The 23,476-nt window shown below is 41.5% G+C and overlaps 1 protein-coding gene across 1 annotated transcript; it reads right to left on the reverse strand.

The window, feature by feature from the left end:
• Positions 1-18,244: 18,244 nt before the first annotated feature.
• LOC131271273 (uncharacterized) lies at positions 18,245-22,257 on the reverse strand (the record flags this gene model as incomplete). Its single annotated transcript, XM_058272683.1, has 2 exons — positions 18,891-22,257; positions 18,245-18,390 (listed from the first exon to the last, which is right to left on the reverse strand). Coding segments are annotated over exons 1-2 (3,513 nt in total), but the record flags the coding sequence as incomplete, so codon positions are not given.
• Between the last annotated feature and the right edge of the window lie 1,219 nt (positions 22,258-23,476).

Consider the following 23,476-nt stretch of genomic DNA (forward strand, 5'->3'; position numbering starts at 1 on the left):
TTTGGAATTACTCTACCAGTTTTTGCAATTACACGAAGAACTTGTTTGGAACGAAGGTCGACGACAAAACATGAATATCTCGAAAACTAGAAGAGCTAGAAGGACGCCAAAGGTACCAAAAGAAAGGAAGTTAAATTTGCGACGTCAAATATCGGGGTAAAATTCGAAGATCGGACGAAAGACAAAAAAGTTCTAAGCGTTTGAAGGAGCAAGGGTTGGGAAAAGTGCTATGTTTTTTTCCTTCTCGACCGACACCAAAAGTGCTCCATATCCCACTTGCAATACATGGAAGTGAAACAAATCATCATGACAAGTAACGAAAAAACCGTTTTGCTTATATGTAACGCTAGAAGTAACGCTTTCTAAGAGATTTTGGATTAAATCTATCATGGTGGTCAAATCGAAGATCGGACGAAAGAAAAAAAAGACAAAAGTCCTTGAAAGAGCAGAGGTTGGGAAGGTGCTATGTTTTTTTCCATCTCGACCGACACCAAAAGTGCTCCATATCCCACTTGCAATACATGGAAGTGAAACAAATCATCATGGCAAGTAAAGAAGAAACCGTTTTGCTTTTATGTAACGCTAGAAGTAACGCTTTCTGTGAGATTTTGGAATTACTCTACCAGTTTTTGCAATTACACGAAGAACTTGTTTGGAACGAAGGTCGACGACAAAACATGAATATCTCGAAAACAAGAAGAGCTAGAAGGACGCCAAAGGTACCAAAAGAAAGGAAGTTAAATTTGCGACGTCAAATATGGGGGTAAAATCGAAGATCGGACGAAAGACAAAAAAGTTCTAAGCGTTTGAAGGAGCAAGGGTTGGGAAAGGTGCTATGTTTTTTTCCTTCTCGACCGACACCAAAAGTGCTCCATATCTCACTTGCAATACATGGAAGTGAAACAAATCATCATGGCAAGTAACGAAGATACCGTTTTGCTTATATGTAACGCTGGAAGTAACGCTTTCTGTGAGATTTTGGAATTAATCTATCATGGTGGTCAAATCGAAGATCGGACGAAAGAAAAAAAAGACAAAAGTCCTTCAAAGAGCAGAGGTTGGGAAAGGCGCTATGTTTTTTTCCATCTGGACCGACATCAAAAGTGCTCCATATCCCACTTGCAATACATGGAAGTGAAACAAATCATCATGGCAAGTAACGAAGAAACCGTTTTGCTTTTATGTAACGCTAGAAGTGACGCTTTCTGTGAGATTTTGGAATTACTCTACCAGTTTTTGCAATTACACGAAGAACTTGTTTGGAACGAAGGTCGACGACAAAACATGAATATCTCGAAAACTAGAAGAGCTAGAAGGACGCCAAAGGTACCAAAAGAAAGGAAGTTAAATTTGCGACGTCAAATATCGGGGTAAAATTCGAAGATCGGACGAAAGACAAAAAAGTTCTAAGCGTTTGAAGGAGCAAGGGTTGGGAAAAGTGCTATGTTTTTTTCCTTCTCGACCGACACCAAAAGTGCTCCATATCCCACTTGCAATACATGGAAGTGAAACAAATCATCATGACAAGTAACGAAAAAACCGTTTTGCTTATATGTAACGCTAGAAGTAACGCTTTCTAAGAGATTTTGGATTAAATCTATCATGGTGGTCAAATCGAAGATCGGACGAAAGAAAAAAAAGACAAAAGTCCTTGAAAGAGCAGAGGTTGGGAAGGTGCTATGTTTTTTTCCATCTCGACCGACACCAAAAGTGCTCCATATCCCACTTGCAATACATGGAAGTGAAACAAATCATCATGGCAAGTAAAGAAGAAACCGTTTTGCTTTTATGTAACGCTAGAAGTAACGCTTTCTGTGAGATTTTGGAATTACTCTACCAGTTTTTGCAATTACACGAAGAACTTGTTTGGAACGAAGGTCGACGACAAAACATGAATATCTCGAAAACAAGAAGAGCTAGAAGGACGCCAAAGGTACCAAAAGAAAGGAAGTTAAATTTGCGACGTCAAATATGGGGGTAAAATCGAAGATCGGACGAAAGACAAAAAAGTTCTAAGCGTTTGAAGGAGCAAGGGTTGGGAAAGGTGCTATGTTTTTTTCCATCTCGACCGACACCAAAAGTGCTCCATATCCCACTTGCAATACATGGAAGTGAAACAAATCATCATGGCAAGTAAAGAAGAAACCGTTTTGCTTTTATGTAACGCTAGAAGTAACGCTTTCTGTGAGATTTTGGAATTACTCTACCAGTTTTTGCAATTACACGAAGAACTTGTTTGGAACGAAGGTCGACGACAAAACATGAATATCTCGAAAACTAGAAGAGCTAGAAGGACGCCAAAGGTACCAAAAGAAAGGAAGTTAAATTTGCGACGTCAAATATGGGGGTAAAATCGAAGATCGGACGAAAGACAAAAAAGTTCTAAGCGTTTGAAGGAGCAAGGGTTGGGAAAAGTGCTATGTTTTTTTCCATCTCGACCGACACCAAAAGTGCTCCATATCTCACTTGCAATACATGGAAGTGAAACAAATCATCATGGCAAGTAACGAAGATACCGTTTTGCTTATATGTAACGCTGGAAGTAACGCTTTCTGTGAGATTTTGGAATTAATCTATCATGGTGGTCAAATCGAAGATCGGACGAAAGAAAAAAAAGACAAAAGTCCTTCAAAGAGCAGAGGTTGGGAAAGTGCTATGTTTTTTTCCATCTCGACCGACACCACAAGTGCTCCATATCCCACTTGCAATACATGGAAGTGAAACAAATCATCATGGCAAGTAACGAAGATACCGTTTTGCTTTTATGTAACGCTAGAAGTGACGCTTTCTGTGAGATTTTGGAATTACTCTACCAGTTTTTGCAATTACACGAAGAACTTGTTTGGAACGAAGGTCGACGACAAAACATGAATATCTCGAAAACAAGAAGAGCTAGAAGGACGCCAAAGGTACCAATAGAAAGGAAATTAAATTTGCGACTACAAATATGGGGGTAAAATCGAAGATCGGACGAAAGACAAAAAAGTTCTAAGCGTTTGAAGGAGCAAGGGTTGGGAAAGGTGCTATGTTTTTTTCCATCTCGACCGACACCAAAAGTGCTCCATATCCCACTTGCAATACATGGAAGTGAAACAAATCATCATGGCAAGTAACGAAGATACCGTTTTGCTTATATGTAACGCTAGAAGTAACGCTTTCTGTGAGATTTTGGAATAACTCTACCAGTTTTTGCAATAACACGAAGAACTTGTTTGGAACGAAGGTCGACGACAAAACATGAATATCTCGAAAACTAGAAGAGCTAGAAGGACGCCAAAGGTACCAAAAGAAAGGAAGTTAAATTTGCGACGTCAAAAATGGGGGTAAAATCGAAGATCGGACGAAAGACAAAAAAGTTCTAAGCGTTTGAAGGAGCAAGGGTTGGGAAAAGTGCTATGTTTTTTTCCATCTCGACCGACACCAAAAGTGCTCCATATCCCACTTGCAATACATGGAAGTGAAACAAACCATCATGGCAAGTAACGAAAAAACCGTTTTGCTTATATGTAACGCTAGAAGTAACGCTTTCTAAGAGATTTTGGATTAAATCTATCATGGTGGTCAAATCGAAGATCGGACGAAAGAAAAAAAAGACAAAAGTCCTTGAAAGAGCAGAGGTTGGGAAGGTGCTATGTTTTTTTCCATCTCGACCGACACCAAAAGTGCTCCATATCCCACTTGCAATACATGGAAGTGAAACAAATCATCATGGCAAGTAACGAAGAAACCGTTTTGCTTTAATGTAACGCTAGAAGTAACGCTTTCTGTGAGATTTTGGAATTACTCTACCAGTTTTTGCAATAACACGAAGAACTTGTTTGGAACGAAGGTCGACGACAAAACATGAATATCTCGAAAACTAGAAGAGCTAGAAGGACGCCAAAGGTACCAAAAGAAAGGAAGTTAAATTTGCGACGTCAAATATGGGGGTAAAATCGAAGATCGGACGAAAGACAAAAAAGTTCTAAGCGTTTGAAGGAGCAAGGGTTGGGAAAAGTGCTATGTTTTTTTCCATCTCGACCGACACCAAAAGTGCTCCATATCCCACTTGCAATACATGGAAGTGAAACAAACCATCATGGCAAGTAACGAAAAAACCGTTTTGCTTATATGTAACGCTAGAAGTAACGCTTTCTAAGAGATTTTGGATTAAATCTATCATGGTGGTCAAATCGAAGATCGGACGAAAGAAAAAAAAGACAAAAGTCCTTGAAAGAGCAGAGGTTGGGAAAGGTGCTATGTTTTTTTCCATCTCGACCGACACCACAAGTGCTCCATATCCCACTTGCAATACATGGAAGTGAAACAAATCATCATGGCAAGTAACGAAGAAACCGTTTTGCTTTAATGTAACGCTAGAAGTAACGCTTTCTGTGAGATTTTGGAATTACTCTAACAGTTTTTGCAATAACACGAAGAACTTGTTTGGAACGAAGGTCGACGACAAAACATGAATATCTCGAAAACTAGAAGAGCTAGAAGGACGCCAAAGGTACCAAAAGAAAGGAAGTTAAATTTGCGACGTCAAATATGGGGGTAAAATCGAAGATCGGACGAAAGACAAAAAAGTTCTAAGTGTTTGAAGGAGCAAGGGTTGGGAAAAGTGCTATGTTTTTTTCCATCTCGACCGACACCAAAAGTGCTCCATATCCCACTTGCAATACATGGAAGTGAAACAAATCATCATGGCAAGTAACGAAGAAACCGTTTTGCTTTTATGTAACGCTAGAAGTAACGCTTTCTGTGAGATTTTGGAATTACTCTACCAGTTTTTGCAATTACACGAAGAACTTGTTTGGAACGAAGGTCGACGACAAAACATGAATATCTCGAAAACTAGAAGAGCTAGAAGGACGCCAAAGGTACCAAAAGAAAGGAAATTAAATTTGCGACATCAAATATGGGGGTCAAATCGAAGATCGGACGAAAGACAAAAAAGTTCTATGCGTTTGAAGGAGCAAGGGTTGGGAAAAGTGCTATGTTTTTTTCCATCTCGACCGACACCAAAAGTGCTCCATATCCCACTTGCAATACATGGAAGTGAAACAAACCATCATGGCAAGTAACGAAAAAACCGTTTTGCTTATATGTAACGCTAGAAGTAACGCTTTCTAAGAGATTTTGGATTAAATCTATCATGGTGGTCAAATCGAAGATCGGACGAAAGAAAAAAAAGACAAAAGTCCTTGAAAGAGCAGAGGTTGGGAAGGTGCTATGTTTTTTTCCATCTCGACCGACACCAAAAGTGCTCCATATCCCACTTGCAATACATGGAAGTGAAACAAATCATCATGGCAAGTAACGAAGATACCGTTTTGCTTATATGTAACGCTAGAAGTAACGCTTTCTAAGAGATTTTGGATTAAATCTATCATGGTGGTCAAATCGAAGATCGGACGAAAGAAAAAAAAGACAAAAGTCCTTGAAAGAGCAGAGGTTGGGAAGGTGCTATGTTTTTTTCCATCTCGACCGACACCAAAAGTGCTCCATATCCCACTTGCAATACATGGAAGTGAAACAAATCATCATGGCAAGTAACGAAGAAACCGTTTTGCTTTTATGTAACGCTAGAAGTAACGCTTTCTGTGAGATTTTGGAATTACTCTACCAGTTTTTGCAATTACACGAAGAACTTGTTTGGAACGAAGGTCGACGACAAAACATGAATATCTCGAAAACTAGAAGAGCTAGAAGGACGCCAAAGGTACCAAAAGAAAGGAAGTTAAATTTGCGACGTCAAATATGGGGGTAAAATCGAAGATCGGACGAAAGACAAAAAAGTTCTAAGCGTTTGAAGGAGCAAGGGTTGGGAAAAGTGCTATGTTTTTTTCCATCTCGACCGACACCAAAAGTGCTCCATATCCCACTTGCAATACATGGAAGTGAAACAAATCATCATGGCAAGTAAAGAAGAAACCGTTTTGCTTTTATGTAACGCTAGAAGTAACGCTTTCTGTGAGATTTTGGAATTACTCTACCAGTTTTTGCAATTACACGAAGAACTTGTTTGGAACGAAGGTCGACGACAAAACATGAATATCTCGAAAACTAGAAGAGCTAGAAGGACGCCAAAGGTACCAAAAGAAAGGAAATTAAATTTGCGACATCAAATATGGGGGTCAAATCGAAGATCGGACGAAAGACAAAAAAGTTCTATGCGTTTGAAGGAGCAAGGGTTGGGAAAAGTGCTATGTTTTTTTCCTTCTCGACCGACACCAAAAGTGCTCCATATCCCACTTGCAATACATGGAAGTGAAACAAATCATCATGGCAAGTAACGAAGATACCGTTTTGCTTATATGTAACGCTAGAAGTAACGCTTTCTGTGAGATTTTGGAATTAATCTATCATTATGGTCAAATCGAAGATCGGACGAAAGAAAAAAAAGACAAAAGTCCTTCAAAGAGCAGAGGTTGGGAAGGTGCTATGTTTTTTTCCATCTCGACCGACACCACAAGCGCTCCATATCCCACTTGCAATACATGGAAGTGAAACAAATCATCATGGCAAGTAACGAAGAAACCGTTTTGCTTTTATGTAACGCTAGAAGTAACGCTTTCTGTGAGATTTTGGAATTACTCTACCAGTTTTTGCAATTACACGAAGAACTTGTTTGGAACGAAGGTCGACGACAAAACATGAATATCTCGAAAACTAGAAGAGCTAGAAGGACGCCAAAGGTACCAATAGAAAGGAAATTAAATTTGCGACACCAAATATGGGGGTCAAATCGACGATCGGACGAAAGACAAAAAAGTTCTATGCGTTTGAAGGAGCAAGGGTTGGGAAAAGTGCTATGTTTTTTTCCTTCTCGACCGACACCAAAAGTGCTCCATATCCCACTTGCAATACATGGAAGTGAAACAAATCATCATGACAAGTAACGAAAAAACCGTTTTGCTTATATGTAACGCTAGAAGTAACGCTTTCTAAGAGATTTTGGATTAAATCTATCATGGTGGTCAAATCGAAGATCGGACGAAAGAAAAAAAAGACAAAAGTCCTTGAAAGAGCAGAGGTTGGGAAGGTGCTATGTTTTTTTCCATCTCGACCGACACCAAAAGTGCTCCATATCCCACTTGCAATACATGGAAGTGAAACAAATCATCATGGCAAGTAACGAAGAAACCGTTTTGCTTTTATGTAACGCTAGAAGTAACGCTTTCTGTGAGATTTTGGAATTACTCTACCAGTTTTTGCAATTACACGAAGAACTTGTTTGGAACGAAGGTCGACGACAAAACATGAATATCTCGAAAACTAGAAGAGCTAGAAGGACGCCAAAGGTACCAAAAGAAAGGAAATTAAATTTGCGACACCAAATATGGGGGTAAAATCGAAGATCGGACGAAAGACAAAAAAGTTCTATGCGTTTGAAGGAGCAAGGGTTGGGAAAAGTGCTATGTTTTTTTCCTTCTCGACCGACACCAAAAGTGCTCCATATCCCACTTGCAATACATGGAAGTGAAACAAATCATCATGGCAAGTAACGAAGATACCGTTTTGCTTATATGTAACGCTAGAAGTAACGCTTTCTGTGAGATTTTGGAATTAATCTATCATTATGGTCAAATCGAAGATCGGACGAAAGAAAAAAAAGACAAAAGTCCTTCAAAGAGCAGAGGTTGGGAAAGGTGCTATGTTTTTTTCCTTCTCGACCGACACCCAAAGTGCTCCATATCCCACTTGCAATACATGGAAGTGAAACAAATCATCATGGCAAGTAACGAAGAAACCGTTTTGCTTTTATGTAACGCTAGAAGTAACGCTTTCTGTGAGATTTTGGAATTACTCTACCAGTTTTTGCAATTACATGAAGAACTTGTTTGGAACGAAGGTCGACGACAAAACATGAATATCTCGAAAACTAGAAGAGCTAGAAGGACGCCAAAGGTACCAAAAGAAAGGAAATTAAATTTGCGACGTCAAATATGGGGGTAAAATCGAAGATCGGACGAAAGACAAAAAAGTTCTAAGCGTTTGAAGGAGCAAGGGTGGGGAAAAGTGCTATATTTTTTTCCTTCTCGACCGACACCAAAAGTGCTCCATATCCCACTTGCAATACATGGAAGTGAAACAAATCATCATGGCAAGTAACGAAGAAACCGTTTTGCTCATATGTAACGCTAGAAGTAACGCTTTATGTTAGATGCTGGAATAAATCTATCCTGGTGGTCAAATCGAAGATCGGACGAAAGAAAAAAAAGACAAAAGTCCTTGAAAGAGCAGAGGTTGGGAAGGTGCTATGTTTTTTTCCATCTCGACCGACACCACAAGTGCTCCATATCCCACTTGCAATACATGGAAGTGAAACAAATCATCATGGCAAGTAACGAAGAAACCGTTTTGCTTTTATGTAACGCTAGAAGTAACGCTTTCTAAGAGATTTTGGATTAAATCTATCATGGTGGTCAAATCGAAGATCGGACGAAAGAAAAAAAAGACAAAAGTCCTTGAAAGAGCAGAGGTTGGGAAGGTGCTATGTTTTTTTCCATCTCGACCGACACCACAAGTGCTCCATATCCCACTTGCAATACATGGAAGTGAAACAAATCATCATGGCAAGTAACGAAGAAACCGTTTTGCTTTTATGTAACGCTAGAAGTAACGCTTTCTGTGAGATTTTGGAATTACTCTACCAGTTTTTGCAATTACACGAAGAACTTGTTTGGAACGAAGGTCGACGACAAAACATGAATATCTCGAAAACTAGAAGAGCTAGAAGGACGCCAAAGGTACCAAAAGAAAGGAAGTTAAATTTGCGACGTCAAATATGGGGGTAAAATCGAAGATCGGACGAAAGACAAAAAAGTTCTAAGCGTTTGAAGGAGCAAGGGTTGGGAAAAGTGCTATGTTTTTTTCCATCTCGACCGACACCAAAAGTGCTCTATATCTCACTTGCAATACATGGAAGTGAAACAAATCATCATGGCAAGTAACGAAGATACCGTTTTGCTTATATGTAACGCTGGAAGTAACGCTTTCTGTGAGATTTTGGAATTAATCTATCATGGTGGTCAAATCGAGGATCGGACGAAAGAAAAAAAAGACAAAAGTCCTTCAAAGAGCAGAGGTTGGGAAAGGTGCTATGTTTTTTTCCATCTGGACCGACATCAAAAGTGCTCCATATCCCACTTGCAATACATGGAAGTGAAACAAATCATCATGGCAAGTAACGAAGAAACCGTTTTGCTCATATGTAACGCTAGAAGTAACGCTTTATGTTAGATGCTGGAATAAATCTATCCTGGTGGTCAAATCGAAGATCGGACGAAAGAAAAAAAAGACAAAAGTCCTTGAAAGAGCAGAGGTTGGGAAGGTGCTATGTTTTTTTCCATCTCGACCGACACCACAAGCGCTCCATATCCCACTTGCAATACATGGAAGTGAAACAAATCATCATGGCAAGTAACGAAGAAACCGTTTTGCTTATATGTAACGCTAGAAGTAACGCTTTCTAAGAGATTTTGGATTAAATTTATCATGGTGGTCAAATCGAAGATCGGACGAAAGAAAAAAAAGACAAAAGTCCTTGAAAGAGCAGAGGTTGGGAAGGTGCTATGTTTTTTTCATCTCGACCGACACCAAAAGTGCTCCATATCCCACTTGCAATACATGGAAGTGAAACAAATCATCATGGCAAGTAACGAAGAAACCGTTTTGCTTTTATGTAACGCTAGAAGTAACGCTTTCTGTGAGATTTTGGAATTACTCTACCAGTTTTTGCAATTACACGAAGAACTTGTTTGGAACGAAGGTCGACGACAAAACATGAATATCTCGAAAACTAGAAGAGCTAGAAGGACGCCAAAGGTACCAAAAGAAAGGAAGTTAAATTTGCGACGTCAAATATGGGGGTAAAATCGAAGATCGGACGAAAGACAAAAAAGTTCTAAGCGTTTGAAGGAGCAAGGGTTGGGAAAAGTGCTATGTTTTTTTCCATCTCGACCGACACCAAAAGTGCTCTATATCTCACTTGCAATACATGGAAGTGAAACAAATCATCATGGCAAGTAACGAAGATACCGTTTTGCTTATATGTAACGCTAGAAGTAACGCTTTCTAAGAGATTTTGGATTAAATCTATCATGGTGGTCAAATCGAAGATCGGACGAAAGAAAAAAAAGACAAAAGTCCTTGAAAGAGCAGAGGTTGGGAAGGTGCTATGTTTTTTTCCATCGCGACCGACACCAAAAGTGCTCCATATCCCACTTGCAATACATGGAAGTGAAACAAATCATGATGGCAAGTAACGAAGAAACCGTTTTGCTTTTATGTAACGCTAGAAGTGACGCTTTCTGTGAGATTTTGGAATTACTCTACCAGTTTTTGCAATTACACGAAGAACTTGTTTGGAACGAAGGTCGACGACAAAACATGAATATCTCGAAAACTAGAAGAGCTAGAAGGACGCCAAAGGTACCAAAAGAAAGGAAGTTAAATTTGCGACGTCAAATATGGGGGTAAAATCGAAGATCGGACGAAAGACAAAAAAGTTCTAAGCGTTTGAAGGAGCAAGGGTTGGGAAAAGTGCTATGTTTTTTTCCATCTCGACCGACACCAAAAGTGCTCCATATCTCACTTGCAATACATGGAAGTGAAACAAATCATCATGGCAAGTAATGAAGAAACCGTTTTGCTTATATGTAACGCTGGAAGTAACGCTTTCTAAGAGATTTTGGATTAAATCTATCATGGTGGTCAAATCGAAGATCGGACGAAAGAAAAAAAAGACAAAAGTCCTTCAAAGAGCAGAGGTTGGGAAAGGTGCTATGTTTTTTTCCATCTGGACCGACATCAAAAGTGCTCCATATCCCACTTGCAATACATGGAAGTGAAACAAATCATCATGGCAAGTAACGAAGAAACCGTTTTGCTCATATGTAACGCTAGAAGTAACGCTTTATGTTAGATGCTGGAATAAATCTATCCTGGTGGTCAAATCGAAGATCGGACGAAAGAAAAAAAAGACAAAAGTCCTTGAAAGAGCAGAGGTTGGGAAGGTGCTATGTTTTTTTCCATCTCGACCGACACCACAAGCGCTCCATATCCCACTTGCAATACATGGAAGTGAAACAAATCATCATGGCAAGTAACGAAGAAACCGTTTTGCTTATATGTAACGCTAGAAGTAACGCTTTCTAAGAGATTTTGGATTAAATTTATCATGGTGGTCAAATCGAAGATCGGACGAAAGAAAAAAAAGACAAAAGTCCTTGAAAGAGCAGAGGTTGGGAAGGTGCTATGTTTTTTTCCATCTCGACCGACACCACAAGTGCTCCATATCCCACTTGCAATACATGGAAGTGAAACAAATCATCATGGCAAGTAACGAAGAAACCGTTTTGCTTTTATGTAACGCTAGAAGTAACGCTTTCTGTGAGATTTTGGAATTACTCTACCAGTTTTTGCAATTACACGAAGAACTTGTTTGGAACGAAGGTCGACGACAAAACATGAATATCTCGAAAACTAGAAGAGCTAGAAGGACGCCAAAGGTACCAAAAGAAAGGAAGTTAAATTTGCGACGTCAAATATGGGGGTAAAATCGAAGATCGGACGAAAGACAAAAAAGTTCTAAGCGTTTGAAGGAGCAAGGGTTGGGAAAAGTGCTATGTTTTTTTCCATCTCGACCGACACCAAAAGTGCTCTATATCTCACTTGCAATACATGGAAGTGAAACAAATCATCATGGCAAGTAACGAAGATACCGTTTTGCTTATATGTAACGCTAGAAGTAACGCATTCTAAGAGATTTTGGATTAAATCTATCATGGTGGTCAAATCGAAGATCGGACGAAAGAAAAAAAAGACAAAAGTCCTTGAAAGAGCAGAGGTTGGGAAGGTGCTATGTTTTTTTCCATCGCGACCGACACCAAAAGTGCTCCATATCCCACTTGCAATACATGGAAGTGAAACAAATCATGATGGCAAGTAACGAAGAAACCGTTTTGCTTTTATGTAACGCTAGAAGTGACGCTTTCTGTGAGATTTTGGAATTACTCTACCAGTTTTTGCAATTACACGAAGAACTTGTTTGGAACGAAGGTCGACGACAAAACATGAATATCTCGAAAACTAGAAGAGCTAGAAGGACGCCAAAGGTACCAAAAGAAAGGAAGTTAAATTTGCGACGTCAAATATCGGGGTAAAATTCGAAGATCGGACGAAAGACAAAAAAGTTCTAAGCGTTTGAAGGAGCAAGGGTTGGGAAAAGTGCTATGTTTTTTTCCTTCTCGACCGACACCAAAAGTGCTATATATCCCACTTGCAATACATGGAAGTGAAACAAATCATCATGACAAGTAACGAAAAAACCGTTTTGCTTATATGTAACGCTAGAAGTAACGCTTTCTAAGAGATTTTGGATTAAATCTATCATGGTGGTCAAATCGAAGATCGGACGAAAGAAAAAAAAGACAAAAGTCCTTGAAAGAGCAGAGGTTGGGAAGGTGCTATGTTTTTTTCCATCTCGACCGACACCACAAGTGCTCCATATCCCACTTGCAATACATGGAAGTGAAACAAATCATCATGGCAAGTAACGAAGAAACCGTTTTGCTTTAATGTAACGCTAGAAGTAACGCTTTCTGTGAGATTTTGGAATTACTCTACCAGTTTTTGCAATAACACGAAGAACTTGTTTGGAACGAAGGTCGACGACAAAACATGAATATCTCGAAAACTAGAAGAGCTAGAAGGACGCCAAAGGTACCAAAAGAAAGGAAGTTAAATTTGCGACGTCAAATATGGGGGTAAAATCGAAGATCGGACGAAAGACAAAAAAGTTCTAAGCGTTTGAAGGAGCAAGGGTTGGGAAAAGTGCTATGTTTTTTTCCATCTCGACCGACACCAAAAGTGCTCCATATCCCACTTGCAATACATGGAAGTGAAACAAACCATCATGGCAAGTAACGAAAAAACCGTTTTGCTTATATGTAACGCTAGAAGTAACGCTTTCTAAGAGATTTTGGATTAAATCTATCATGGTGGTCAAATCGAAGATCGGACGAAAGAAAAAAACGACAAAAGTCCTTGAAAGAGCAGAGGTTGGGAAGGTGCTATGTTTTTTTCCATCTCGACCGACACCAAAAGTGCTCCATATCCCACTTGCAATACATGGAAGTGAAACAAATCATCATGGCAAGTAACGAAGAAACCGTTTTGCTTTTATGTAACGCTAGAAGTAACGCTTTCTGTGAGATTTTGGAATTACTCTACCAGTTTTTGCAATTACACGAAGAACTTGTTTGGAACGAAGGTCGACGACAAAACATGAATATCTCGAAAACTAGAAGAGCTAGAAGGACGCCAAAGGTACCAAAAGAAAGGAAAAATTAATTTGCGACATCAAATATGGGGGTAAAATCGAAGATCGGACGAAAGACAAAAAAGTTCTAAGCGTTTGAAGGAGCAAGGGTTGGGAAAAGTGCTATGTTTTTTTCCTTCTCGACCGACACCAAAAGTGCTCCATATCCCACTTGCAATACATGGAAGTGAAACAAATCATCATGGCAAGTAACGAAGATACCGTTTTGCTTATATGTAACGCTAGAAGTAAAGCTTTCTAAGAGATTTTGGATTAAATCTATCATGGTGGTCAAATCGAAGATCGGACGAAAGAAAAAAAAGACAAAAGTCCTTGAAAGAGCAGAGGTTGGGAAAGGTGCTATGTTTTTTTCCATCTCGACCGACACCAAAAGTGCTCCATATCCCACTTGCAATACATGGAAGTGAAACAAATCATCATGGCAAGTAAAGAAGAAACCGTTTTGCATTTATGTAACGCTAGAAGTAACGCTTTCTGTGAGATTTTGGAATTACTCTACCAGTTTTTGCAATTACACGAAGAACTTGTATGGAACGAAGGTCGACGACAAAACATGAATATCTCGAAAACTAGAAGAGCTAGAAGGACGCCAAAGGTACCAAAAGAAAGGAAATTAAATTTGCGACACCAAATATGGAGGTAAAATCGAAGATCGGACGAAAGACAAAAAAGTTCTATGCGTTTGAAGGAGCAAGGGTTGGGAAAAGTGCTATGTTTTTTTCCTTCTCGACCGACACCAAAAGTGCTCCATATCCCACTTGCAATACATGGAAGTGAAACAAATCATCATGGCAAGTAACGAAGATACCGTTTTGCTTATATGTAACGCTAGAAGTAACGCTTTCTGTGAGATTTTGGAATTAATCTATCATTATGGTCAAATCGAAGATCGGACGAAAGAAAAAAAAGACAAAAGTCCTTCAAAGAGCAGAGGTTGGGAAAGGTGCTATGTTTTTTTCCATCTGGACCGACATCAAAAGTGCTCCATATCCCACTTGCAATACATGGAAGTGAAACAAATCATCATGGCAAGTAACGAAGAAACCGTTTTGCTTTTATGTAACGCTAGAAGTAACGCTTTCTGTGAGATTTTGGAATTACTCTACCAGTTTTTGCAATAACACGAAGAACTTGTTTGGAACGAAGGTCGACGACAAAACATGAATATCTCGAAAACTAGAAGAGCTAGAAGGACGCCAAAGGTACCAAAAGAAAGGAAGTTAAATTTGCGACGTCAAATATGGGGGTAAAATCGAAGATCGGACGAAAGACAAAAAAGTTCTAAGCGTTTGAAGGAGCAAGGGTTGGGAAAAGTGCTATGTTTTTTTCCTTCTAGACCGACACCAAAAGTGCTCCATATCCCACTTGCAATACATGGAAGTGAAACAAATCATCATGGCAAGTAACGAAGATACCGTTTTGCTTATATGTAACGCTAGAAGTAACGCTTTCTAAGAGATTTTGGATTAAATCTAACATGGTGGTCAAATCGAAGATCGGACGAAAGAAAAGAAAGACAAAAGTCCTTGAAAGAGCAGAGGTTGGGAAGGTGCTATGTTTTTTTCCATCTCGACCGACACCACAAGTGCTCCATATCCCACTTGCAATACATGGAAGTGAAACAAATCATCATGGCAAGTAACGAAGAAACCGTTTTGCTTTTATGTAACGCTAGAAGTAACGCTTTCTGTGAGATTTTGGAATTACTCTACCAGTTTTTGCAATTACACGAAGAACTTGTTTGGAACGAAGGTCGACGACAAAACATGAATATCTCGAAAACTAGAAGAGCTAGAAGGACGCCAAAGGTACCAAAAGAAAGGAAGTTAAATTTGCGACGTCAAATATGGGGGTAAAATCGAAGATCGGACGAAAGACAAAAAAGTTCTAAGCGTTTGAAGGAGCAAGGGTTGGGAAAAGTGCTATGTTTTTTTCCTTCTAGACCGACACCAAAAGTGCTCCATATCCCACTTGCAATACATGGAAGTGAAACAAATCATCATGGCAAGTAACGAAAAAACCGTTTTGCTTATATGCAACGCTAGAAGTAACGCTTTCTAAGAGATTTTGGATTAAATCTATCATGGTGGTCAAATCGAAGATCGGACGAAAGAAAAAAAAGACAAAAGTCCTTGACAGAGCAGAGGTTGGGAAAGGTGCTATGTTTTTTTCCATCGCGACCGACACCAAAAGTGCTCCATATCCCACTTGCAATACATGGAAGTGAAACAAATCATCATGGCAAGTAACGAAGAAACCGTTTTGCTTTTATGTAACGCTAGAAGTGACGCTTTCTGTGAGATTTTGGAATTACTCTACCAGTTTTTGCAATTACACGAAGAACTTGTTTGGAACGAAGGTCGACGACAAAACATGAATATCTCGAAAACTAGAAGAGCTAGAAGGACGCCAAAGGTACCAAAAGAAAGGAAGTTAAATTTGCGACGTCAAATATGGGGGTAAAATCGAAGATCGGACGAAAGACAAAAAAGTTCTAAGCGTTTGAAGGAGCAAGGGTTGGGAAAAGTGCTATGTTTTTTTCCATCTCGACCGACACCAAAAGTGCTCCATATCCCACTTGCAATACATGGAAGTGAAACAAACCATCATGGCAAGTAACGAAAAAACCGTTTTGCTTATATGTAACGCTAGAAGTAACGCTTTCTAAGAGATTTTGGATTAAATCTATCATGGTGGTCAAATCGAAGATCGGACGAAAGAAAAAAAAGACAAAAGTCCTTGAAAGAGCAGAGGTTGGGAAGGTGCTATGTTTTTTTCCATCTCGACCGACACCAAAAGTGCTCCATATCCCACTTGCAATACATGGAAGTGAAACAAATCATCATGGCAAGTAACGAAGAAACCGTTTTGCTTTTATGTAACGCTAGAAGTAACGCTTTCTAAGAGATTTTGGAATTACTCTACCAGTTTTTGCAATTACACGAAGAACTTGTTTGGAACGAAGGTCGACGACAAAACATGAATATCTCGAAAACTAGAAGAGCTAGAAGGACGCCAAAGGTACCAAAAGAAAGGAAGTTAAATTTGCGACGTCAAATATGGGGGTAAAATCGAAGATCGGACGAAAGACAAAAAAGTTCTAAGCGTTTGAAGGAGCAAGGGTTGGGAAAAGTGCTATGTTTTTTTCCATCTCGACCGACACCAAAAGTGCTCCATATCCCACTTGCAATACATGGAAGTGAAACAAACCATCATGGCAAGTAACGAAAAAACCGTTTTGCTTATATGTAACGCTAGAAGTAACGCTTTCTAAGAGATTTTGGATTAAATCTATCATGGTGGTCAAATCGAAGATCGGACGAAAGAAAAAAAAGACAAAAGTCCTTGAAAGAGCAGAGGTTGGGAAGGTGCTATGTTTTTTTCCATCTCGACCGACACCAAAAGTGCTCCATATCCCACTTGCAATACATGGAAGTGAAACAAATCATCATGGCAAGTAACGAAGAAACCGTTTTGCTTTTATGTAACGCTAGAAGTAACGCTTTCTGTGAGATTTTGGAATTACTCTACCAGTTTTTGCAATTACACGAAGAACTTGTTTGGAACGAAGGTCGACGACAAAACATGAATATCTCGAAAACTAGAAGAGCTAGAAGGACGCCAAAGGTACCAAAAGAAAGGAAATTAAATTTGCGACATCAAATATGGGGGTAAAATCGAAGATCGGACGAAAGACAAAAAAGTTCTAAGCGTTTGAAGGAGCAAGGGTTGGGAAAGGTGCTATGTTTTTTTCCTTCTCGACCGACACCAAAAGTGCTCCATATCCCACTTGCAATACATGGAAGTGAAACAAATCATCATGGCAAGTAACGAAGAAACCGTTTTGCTTATATGTAACGCTAGAAGTAACGCTTTCTAAGAGATTTTGGATTAAATCTATCATGGTGGTCAAATCGAAGATCGGACGAAAGAAAAAAAAGACAAAAGTCCTTGAAAGAGCAGAGGTTGGGAAGGTGCTATGTTTTTTTCCATCTCGACCGACACCACAAGTGCTCCATATCCCACTTGCAATACATGGAAGTTGTTCCGATAGCTCAAGTCGATGGTTCAGCTTAGACTAAAATACATTTATTGATGTAATCTAACATGTTATCTTAACGCTAGATCTTATCTCACAAACACTTATTACTTATCTATCACTAACATATCTACTACTGGTAACATAATTATCTTATGCAAAGGACTGTGCTACTGGGGCATCCTTTGCCTACTTTACGGCGCTAACATCCCGACCACCATAAAAATTCAAATTTTTATAAACTAATTAAACTATTTACACTGTTGAACCTGTCCTCCTTCCTTTCTGTTGCCCTCAAATGGAAGTACACATAACTTGGCAACTGGCCTTTTCATTTTATCGGACTGAGCTGTGCGTAAAGTAACTACCCTGACTATCCCGTCCTTCCCTGGGTGCACTTCTATCACTCGTGCCAATGGCCATTTGTTTGGTGGCATATTATCATCACGAATGATAACCATTATTCCAGGTTCTATAGCCGTCGCAGGCATACTCCACTTATTCCTAACGTGCAGCTGGTGCAGATACTCGGATCGCCATCGAGCCCAAAAGTGCTGAAATCGCTGTTGAATCACCCGCCAATGATTCAACCTGCCTTCCGGAATATCCCGCAGATCAATATCCGGGACCTGCTGCATATTTGAACCCGTGATAAAGCCCTTCTACCTGCGCCAACCTTCTACCTGCGTAAATAAACCTTCTACCTGCGCCAACAGCGTGACCATATCTTCATACGTGGCTGCTGCGTCTCCCAATACACGATGTAGGTGACGCTTCATTGACTTAACCGCTGCCTCCCAAAGTCCTCCGAAGTGGGGAGCTCCGGGCGGAATGAAACTCCATTTCAAACCTCGTTCGCTGCTCCAAGTTGTTACCTCTGCCTGAAATTGAGAGGAACTAAGCAGATCATAGAGTTTACGCAGTTCGTTGGCGGCTCCCTTGAAGTTGGTGCCATTGTCGGAGTGCAGTTCAGCCACTAATCCTCGCTTCGACACGAATCTTCGGAGTGCCGCTATGAAGGCTGCCGTGGACAGAGAGGACCAACTCCAGATGCACTGCCCGCGTAACGAAGCACACAAACACTGCGATGTATGCCTTTGTGGGTGCTGCCTTCCTATGACCGCCCTTGATGTACACTGTAATCCACACCCGATATGGCAAACGGTCTCGCTTCCGCTACTCTTGCTGCAGGTAACTCTCCCATTGGTTGCACCACCAGCTTCGGCTTATTCTTGAAGCAGCTGACACACTGCCGCTGCACTTGCCGAACCACTGACCTCACTCCCATGATCCAAAATCGTTGTCGTAATGAGGTCAACATCAACTGTGGCCCAGCATGAAGCAAGTTGACATGGTAATGTAACGCCAACAACCTCGCCAACGGATGTCCTTTGGGAATTATTTTGGGATGCTTTGCTGCCTCACTCATATGCGCGTTCTGAAGCCGTCCCTTGACTCGAATCAATCCGTCTTCGCCCAGAAATGGATCGCAAAACCTCAAGCCCGAAGCACTAGGCAAACTCCTTCCTTTCTTCAACGTGTCCAGCTCTGCCGTCAACTGCTCCCTCTGTGCCAAGCGGCAAAGCGTTGACTCCGCCTTCCTTAAATCCTCAGTGGTCAAAGGTGCCATTTCCTCTGACATTGGTTTTGCCTGCGACCTTAGAGCATGGAGATATCGCTGACAATATCCCACCACTCTGCGCAGCTTCGTGTATGTGGAGCACAGGGAGTAGAGTCGGTCACTAAAGTTCTCTTCGTCGAGCGAAGAGACTAGTACCGCTGTTGCTCGTTCTTCGCCTGTAGGTTCCAATGCCTTGGCCTTGTTTGGCAATGCTGGCCACGATTCTTCTTCCAAGGAGAGCCATGTTGGCCCCGACCACCATTGCTTGGTGTCGATAAGAGCCTCCGGATCCACACCTCTAGACACTAGATCCGCCGGGTTCTCGACTCCCGGTACGTGCCTCCATTGAGCTCCTTCCGCGTTCCGCTGGATCTTTGATGTGCGATTCGCTACGAATGTCTTCCAATTTCCATGAGGAGAATTCACCCAATGCCACACAGTCATGGAATCCGTCCATAAAAAGGCAGGTGCTCCTTCCGGCAGGACCTTCTTCACTAACCGATATAAGTTGCTGCCCAAGAGCGCTGCACATAACTCCAATCTAGCGATCGTTATCTTTTGCTTCAACGATACCAACTTCGATTTCGATATAAAGAAGTTCACTGTCGCCTTTTCGCCAACTTTCTGACCACGGATGTAACAACAAGCTCCATACCCCCTTTCCGATGCGTCGCAGAATATATGCACTTGTTTTTCCATACTGCTATCCGTTACCACTGGTCTTGGAACTTCTATCTTTGATAGTGCCGTAAGTTGGGGAAAGAACGCCATCCATTCTGCAAACAAGCCTTCTGGTAACACATCGTCCCAGTCCCAGCGTTTTCCCTTGGCATCCTTCAAAGTTACTATACGTTGCAAAATCAGCTTTGCCTTCATCTTAACAGGATCGAGGAATCCTAATGGATCATATACTTTCGCGAGGCATCCCGATACCTGCCGTTTCGTGCGTAGGGTTTCGATCTGTGGCGGTAGCCTAACTTGAACACTCAAGACGTCCGACGATGTGTTCCACGACAAGCCCAATGTGGACACCGTACCTGTAGGCTCCGTCCCAAACTCATAATTTCCTGCCTTCGCGATGTGCTCTGGTGTGATTGCTGCAAGTGCTTCTGGCTCATTGGAAGCCCACTTGCGGAGGCCAAACCCTACCATGCTGAGCAACTCACTGAGCTCCTTTACCATGTTTCCCGCTTCCTCTATGGTCGCTGCGCCGGACAAGATGTCGTCAACATAGAAATCATTTGCGCAGCGTGACGCCATGGGAAACTGATGCCCTTCATCTTCGAAAATCTTAAATAATGTCCTGATTGCTAGGAAGGGTGCACACGCGGTCCCATACGTTACCGTATTCAGAACGTAGACCCCAACTGGATCATTGGCGGTTTCTCTCCATAATATTCGTTGTAGATTTTTATCTTCTTCCGCCACCAAGACCTGCCGATACATTTTTTCTACATCAGCCACAAAGGCCACAGGCCTCATCCTGAATCTGAGAAGAATGACTTCTATGTCATCTTGTAATCGCGGTCCAGTCAACAAAATGTCGTTTAAGCTTAGCCCGGTACCACAACGGCATGATGCATCGAACACCACTCGACACTTTTTCGTCAATCCATCAGTCTTCCAAACTGCATGGTGCGGTAGGTAAAACCGTGGCGTGCCCTCTGCCATCTTATCTTCTACATAAGTTGACACCTTTGTCATATGCCCTAGTCTGATGTATTCGGACATAAATTCCTTGTACGCGGCACCCAGGTTCGGCTCCTTGATCATACGCCTTTCAATGGCCGCTAACCTTTTCAATGCTGGTTGAAGTGAGTCTCTCAGCCTTTCTTCGAAGTTGGCTACCTTGGGCAAGTTAACGACATACCTTCCCGACTCGGTGCGCCTCGTTGTGTTTAGATAAAGGTTTTCACATTCCTCATCTTGCTCGGACCGTACACGTTCTTCCGGTATCGCTTCCAGGCTAGCCAGCTTCTCAAATATTGCCCCAAGATCGTTGTCAGCCAAACAGGAACAGACGACCTCAGCTGCATCTTCAGAGACTCGTTCTTCCCTGCCGCATACAATCCAACCAAGGCTGGACTCCAGGAGCTTTGGCAAGTGAGGTGCTAACTTTAATTGACCTTGTTGGAGCAACTCGCCAAATAACTCTGCACCAATCAGAAGGTCTATCCGCTCACTCCGGAAGAATGCTGGATCTGCCAATATCAGTGCTTGGGGAATGTTCCAGGACTCCGTATTCCGAGTTTGCGCTGGAAAGTTGGCTGTTATGTTTCGCAGCACCAACCAATTCACTCGAGACACAAAGGTTGACGCTCGTGATTTCATGGTAGCTACCACCATCGTCTCTGCCTTTAGCGAAACTGCTCCGATGCCGGACAAAGGTTTATTTAGTCGCCTTTTCTTCAGCTTCAACTGCTGTACCAACCGTTCGCTCATGAAGTTGGATTGCGACCCCTGGTCTAGCAACGCTCTAGCTGGAAATTCTCTACCTTCATCATTGCAAATCAACACCTGAGCCGTTGACAACCAAATCATTTTCTCTTGTGAAGGCTGCGAATCAACTGGAGCTGGTATGTACGTGATGGCGCTTATGCTGCTCTCTGTTCTCGGGGTAATCGGATTGGTTTTGTTGCATACTAAGGTGTGATGTCGTTTCTGACAGTTTCCGCATCTTGACTGGGCCTTACAGAATCTTGCTTGATGCTCCTTTCCTAAGCAGTTGAAGCACAAAGACTCAACCTTCGCAATCTGTTGGCGCTCTGACAACGACATCTTTGCAAATCTCTCGCATCTTGCGATATGATGATCGGCCTTACACAACACACACCCTCTGAGCATGTTGCCTGTCTGAGCTGCACAGGACATTGAAGCTGGATACGGTCTTTGTGTAGGCTTTCGAGTAATTTGATGATCATGATTTGTTCCCCTGGTTGCCGGCTTCGTATCGATCCTGTTTTGCGTGTGGACGACCGAGTTTGTCAAAATCTTGAGGCGCCGCTCACAAAACTCCATCAATGCCTTAAAGGTATCCGTCTTCTGCTCGGCTGCAATAAGTTCGAAAGCCATTAGTGTTTGCTCGTCGAACTTGTATCTTACCAGACTTGATAATGGGGTATCCCAGGAAGATACAGGCTCCTGCAATCTGTCCATCCCAAGCACTAAGCGCTTCGATTCGTTGACGATACGAGTCAATTCCTCCGCCGTTGCGGCAGCCATCGGTTGCAGATCCACCAACGCCTTGAAGTAGTCCCGTTTCAGCATCTTCGCATCATCAAACCGATCCAACAAAGCTTGCCACGTACTGTTTTAGTTTCCTTCTACAAGCTTTACGTGGTCGAATAACCTGGCAGCATCTCCTTTTAGCGAAGCCAACAAATATTGCAGCTTCATTATGTCCGACAACTCTGCATCGTGAACCATTGCAGTGAAGCGGTCCTTGAAGCTCATCCATTTTGTTTTATCACCATCGAACGCCGGTAGATCAATTTTGGGAAGCCTCACTTGCGAATTTGTAAAACTTGCATTCGCCATTGTACTATTTGCAGCCGGCCTATGGCCGTCCGCCCCATCTTGCTTCTCCAACAGAAAGCCCTTCACCCGATGGAACTTCCCGTAGAAGGCTTGTTTTTCAGTCAAAAGTTCCACCGTATCACATTCTTCGTGTTCCGTTAGTAACTTTTCTCTCGCACTTTCGAAGTTACTCTTAGCCTCTTCTAGCGAAATGAGGAGGCTGCTTATCTGGCACTGCTGGTTTTCGGTATAATTTTCGACGAACTCATAAAAAAAATCAACTCCCGCTAACTTGTCGTTGTATACGCGTTTCAACTGACGCACCATTTTGTCCGAAACGGGCATTTTCCTTATTATTTTTGTCCCGAGAAACGCTAATCCTTATACGCCAACCGCCAACTTTTTGTGCCACACTGTAGCGTCGACTCAAATTCGCGCGCGCTTTGCTGGATTTGGTTGCCGCTTGACACGGTCGTTCACGTACAGGTCCAATGGTCACAATTTCACCACGGCAACCACCACGAACTAGTGAATCTAACTACCATCCACTGAACTCAAACTCTTTCCGCGAATCAACTCTCTAACGCGGTTTACTCCGGATGAATGTTACAAGAATCCAAATTCTATCCGGTTCGCAGGACCAATGTTCCGATAGCTCAAGTCGATGGTTCAGCTTAGACTAAAATACATTTATTGATGTAATCTAACATGTTATCTTAACGCTAGATCTTATCTCACAAACACTTATTACTTATCTATCACTAACATATCTACTACTGGTAACATAATTATCTTATGCAAAGGACTGTGCTACTGGGGCATCCTTTGCCTACTTTACGGCGCTAACAGAAGTGAAACAAATCATCATGGCAAGTAACGAAGAAACCGTTTTGCTTTTATGTAACGCTAGAAGTGACGCTTTCTGTGAGATTTTGGAATTACTCTACCAGTTTTTGCAATTACACGAAGA

The sequence above is a fragment of the Anopheles coustani genome, unplaced genomic scaffold, assembly GCF_943734705.1.
Source record: "Anopheles coustani unplaced genomic scaffold, idAnoCousDA_361_x.2 scaffold_306_ctg1, whole genome shotgun sequence".
Taxonomy (NCBI): domain Eukaryota; kingdom Metazoa; phylum Arthropoda; class Insecta; order Diptera; family Culicidae; genus Anopheles; species Anopheles coustani.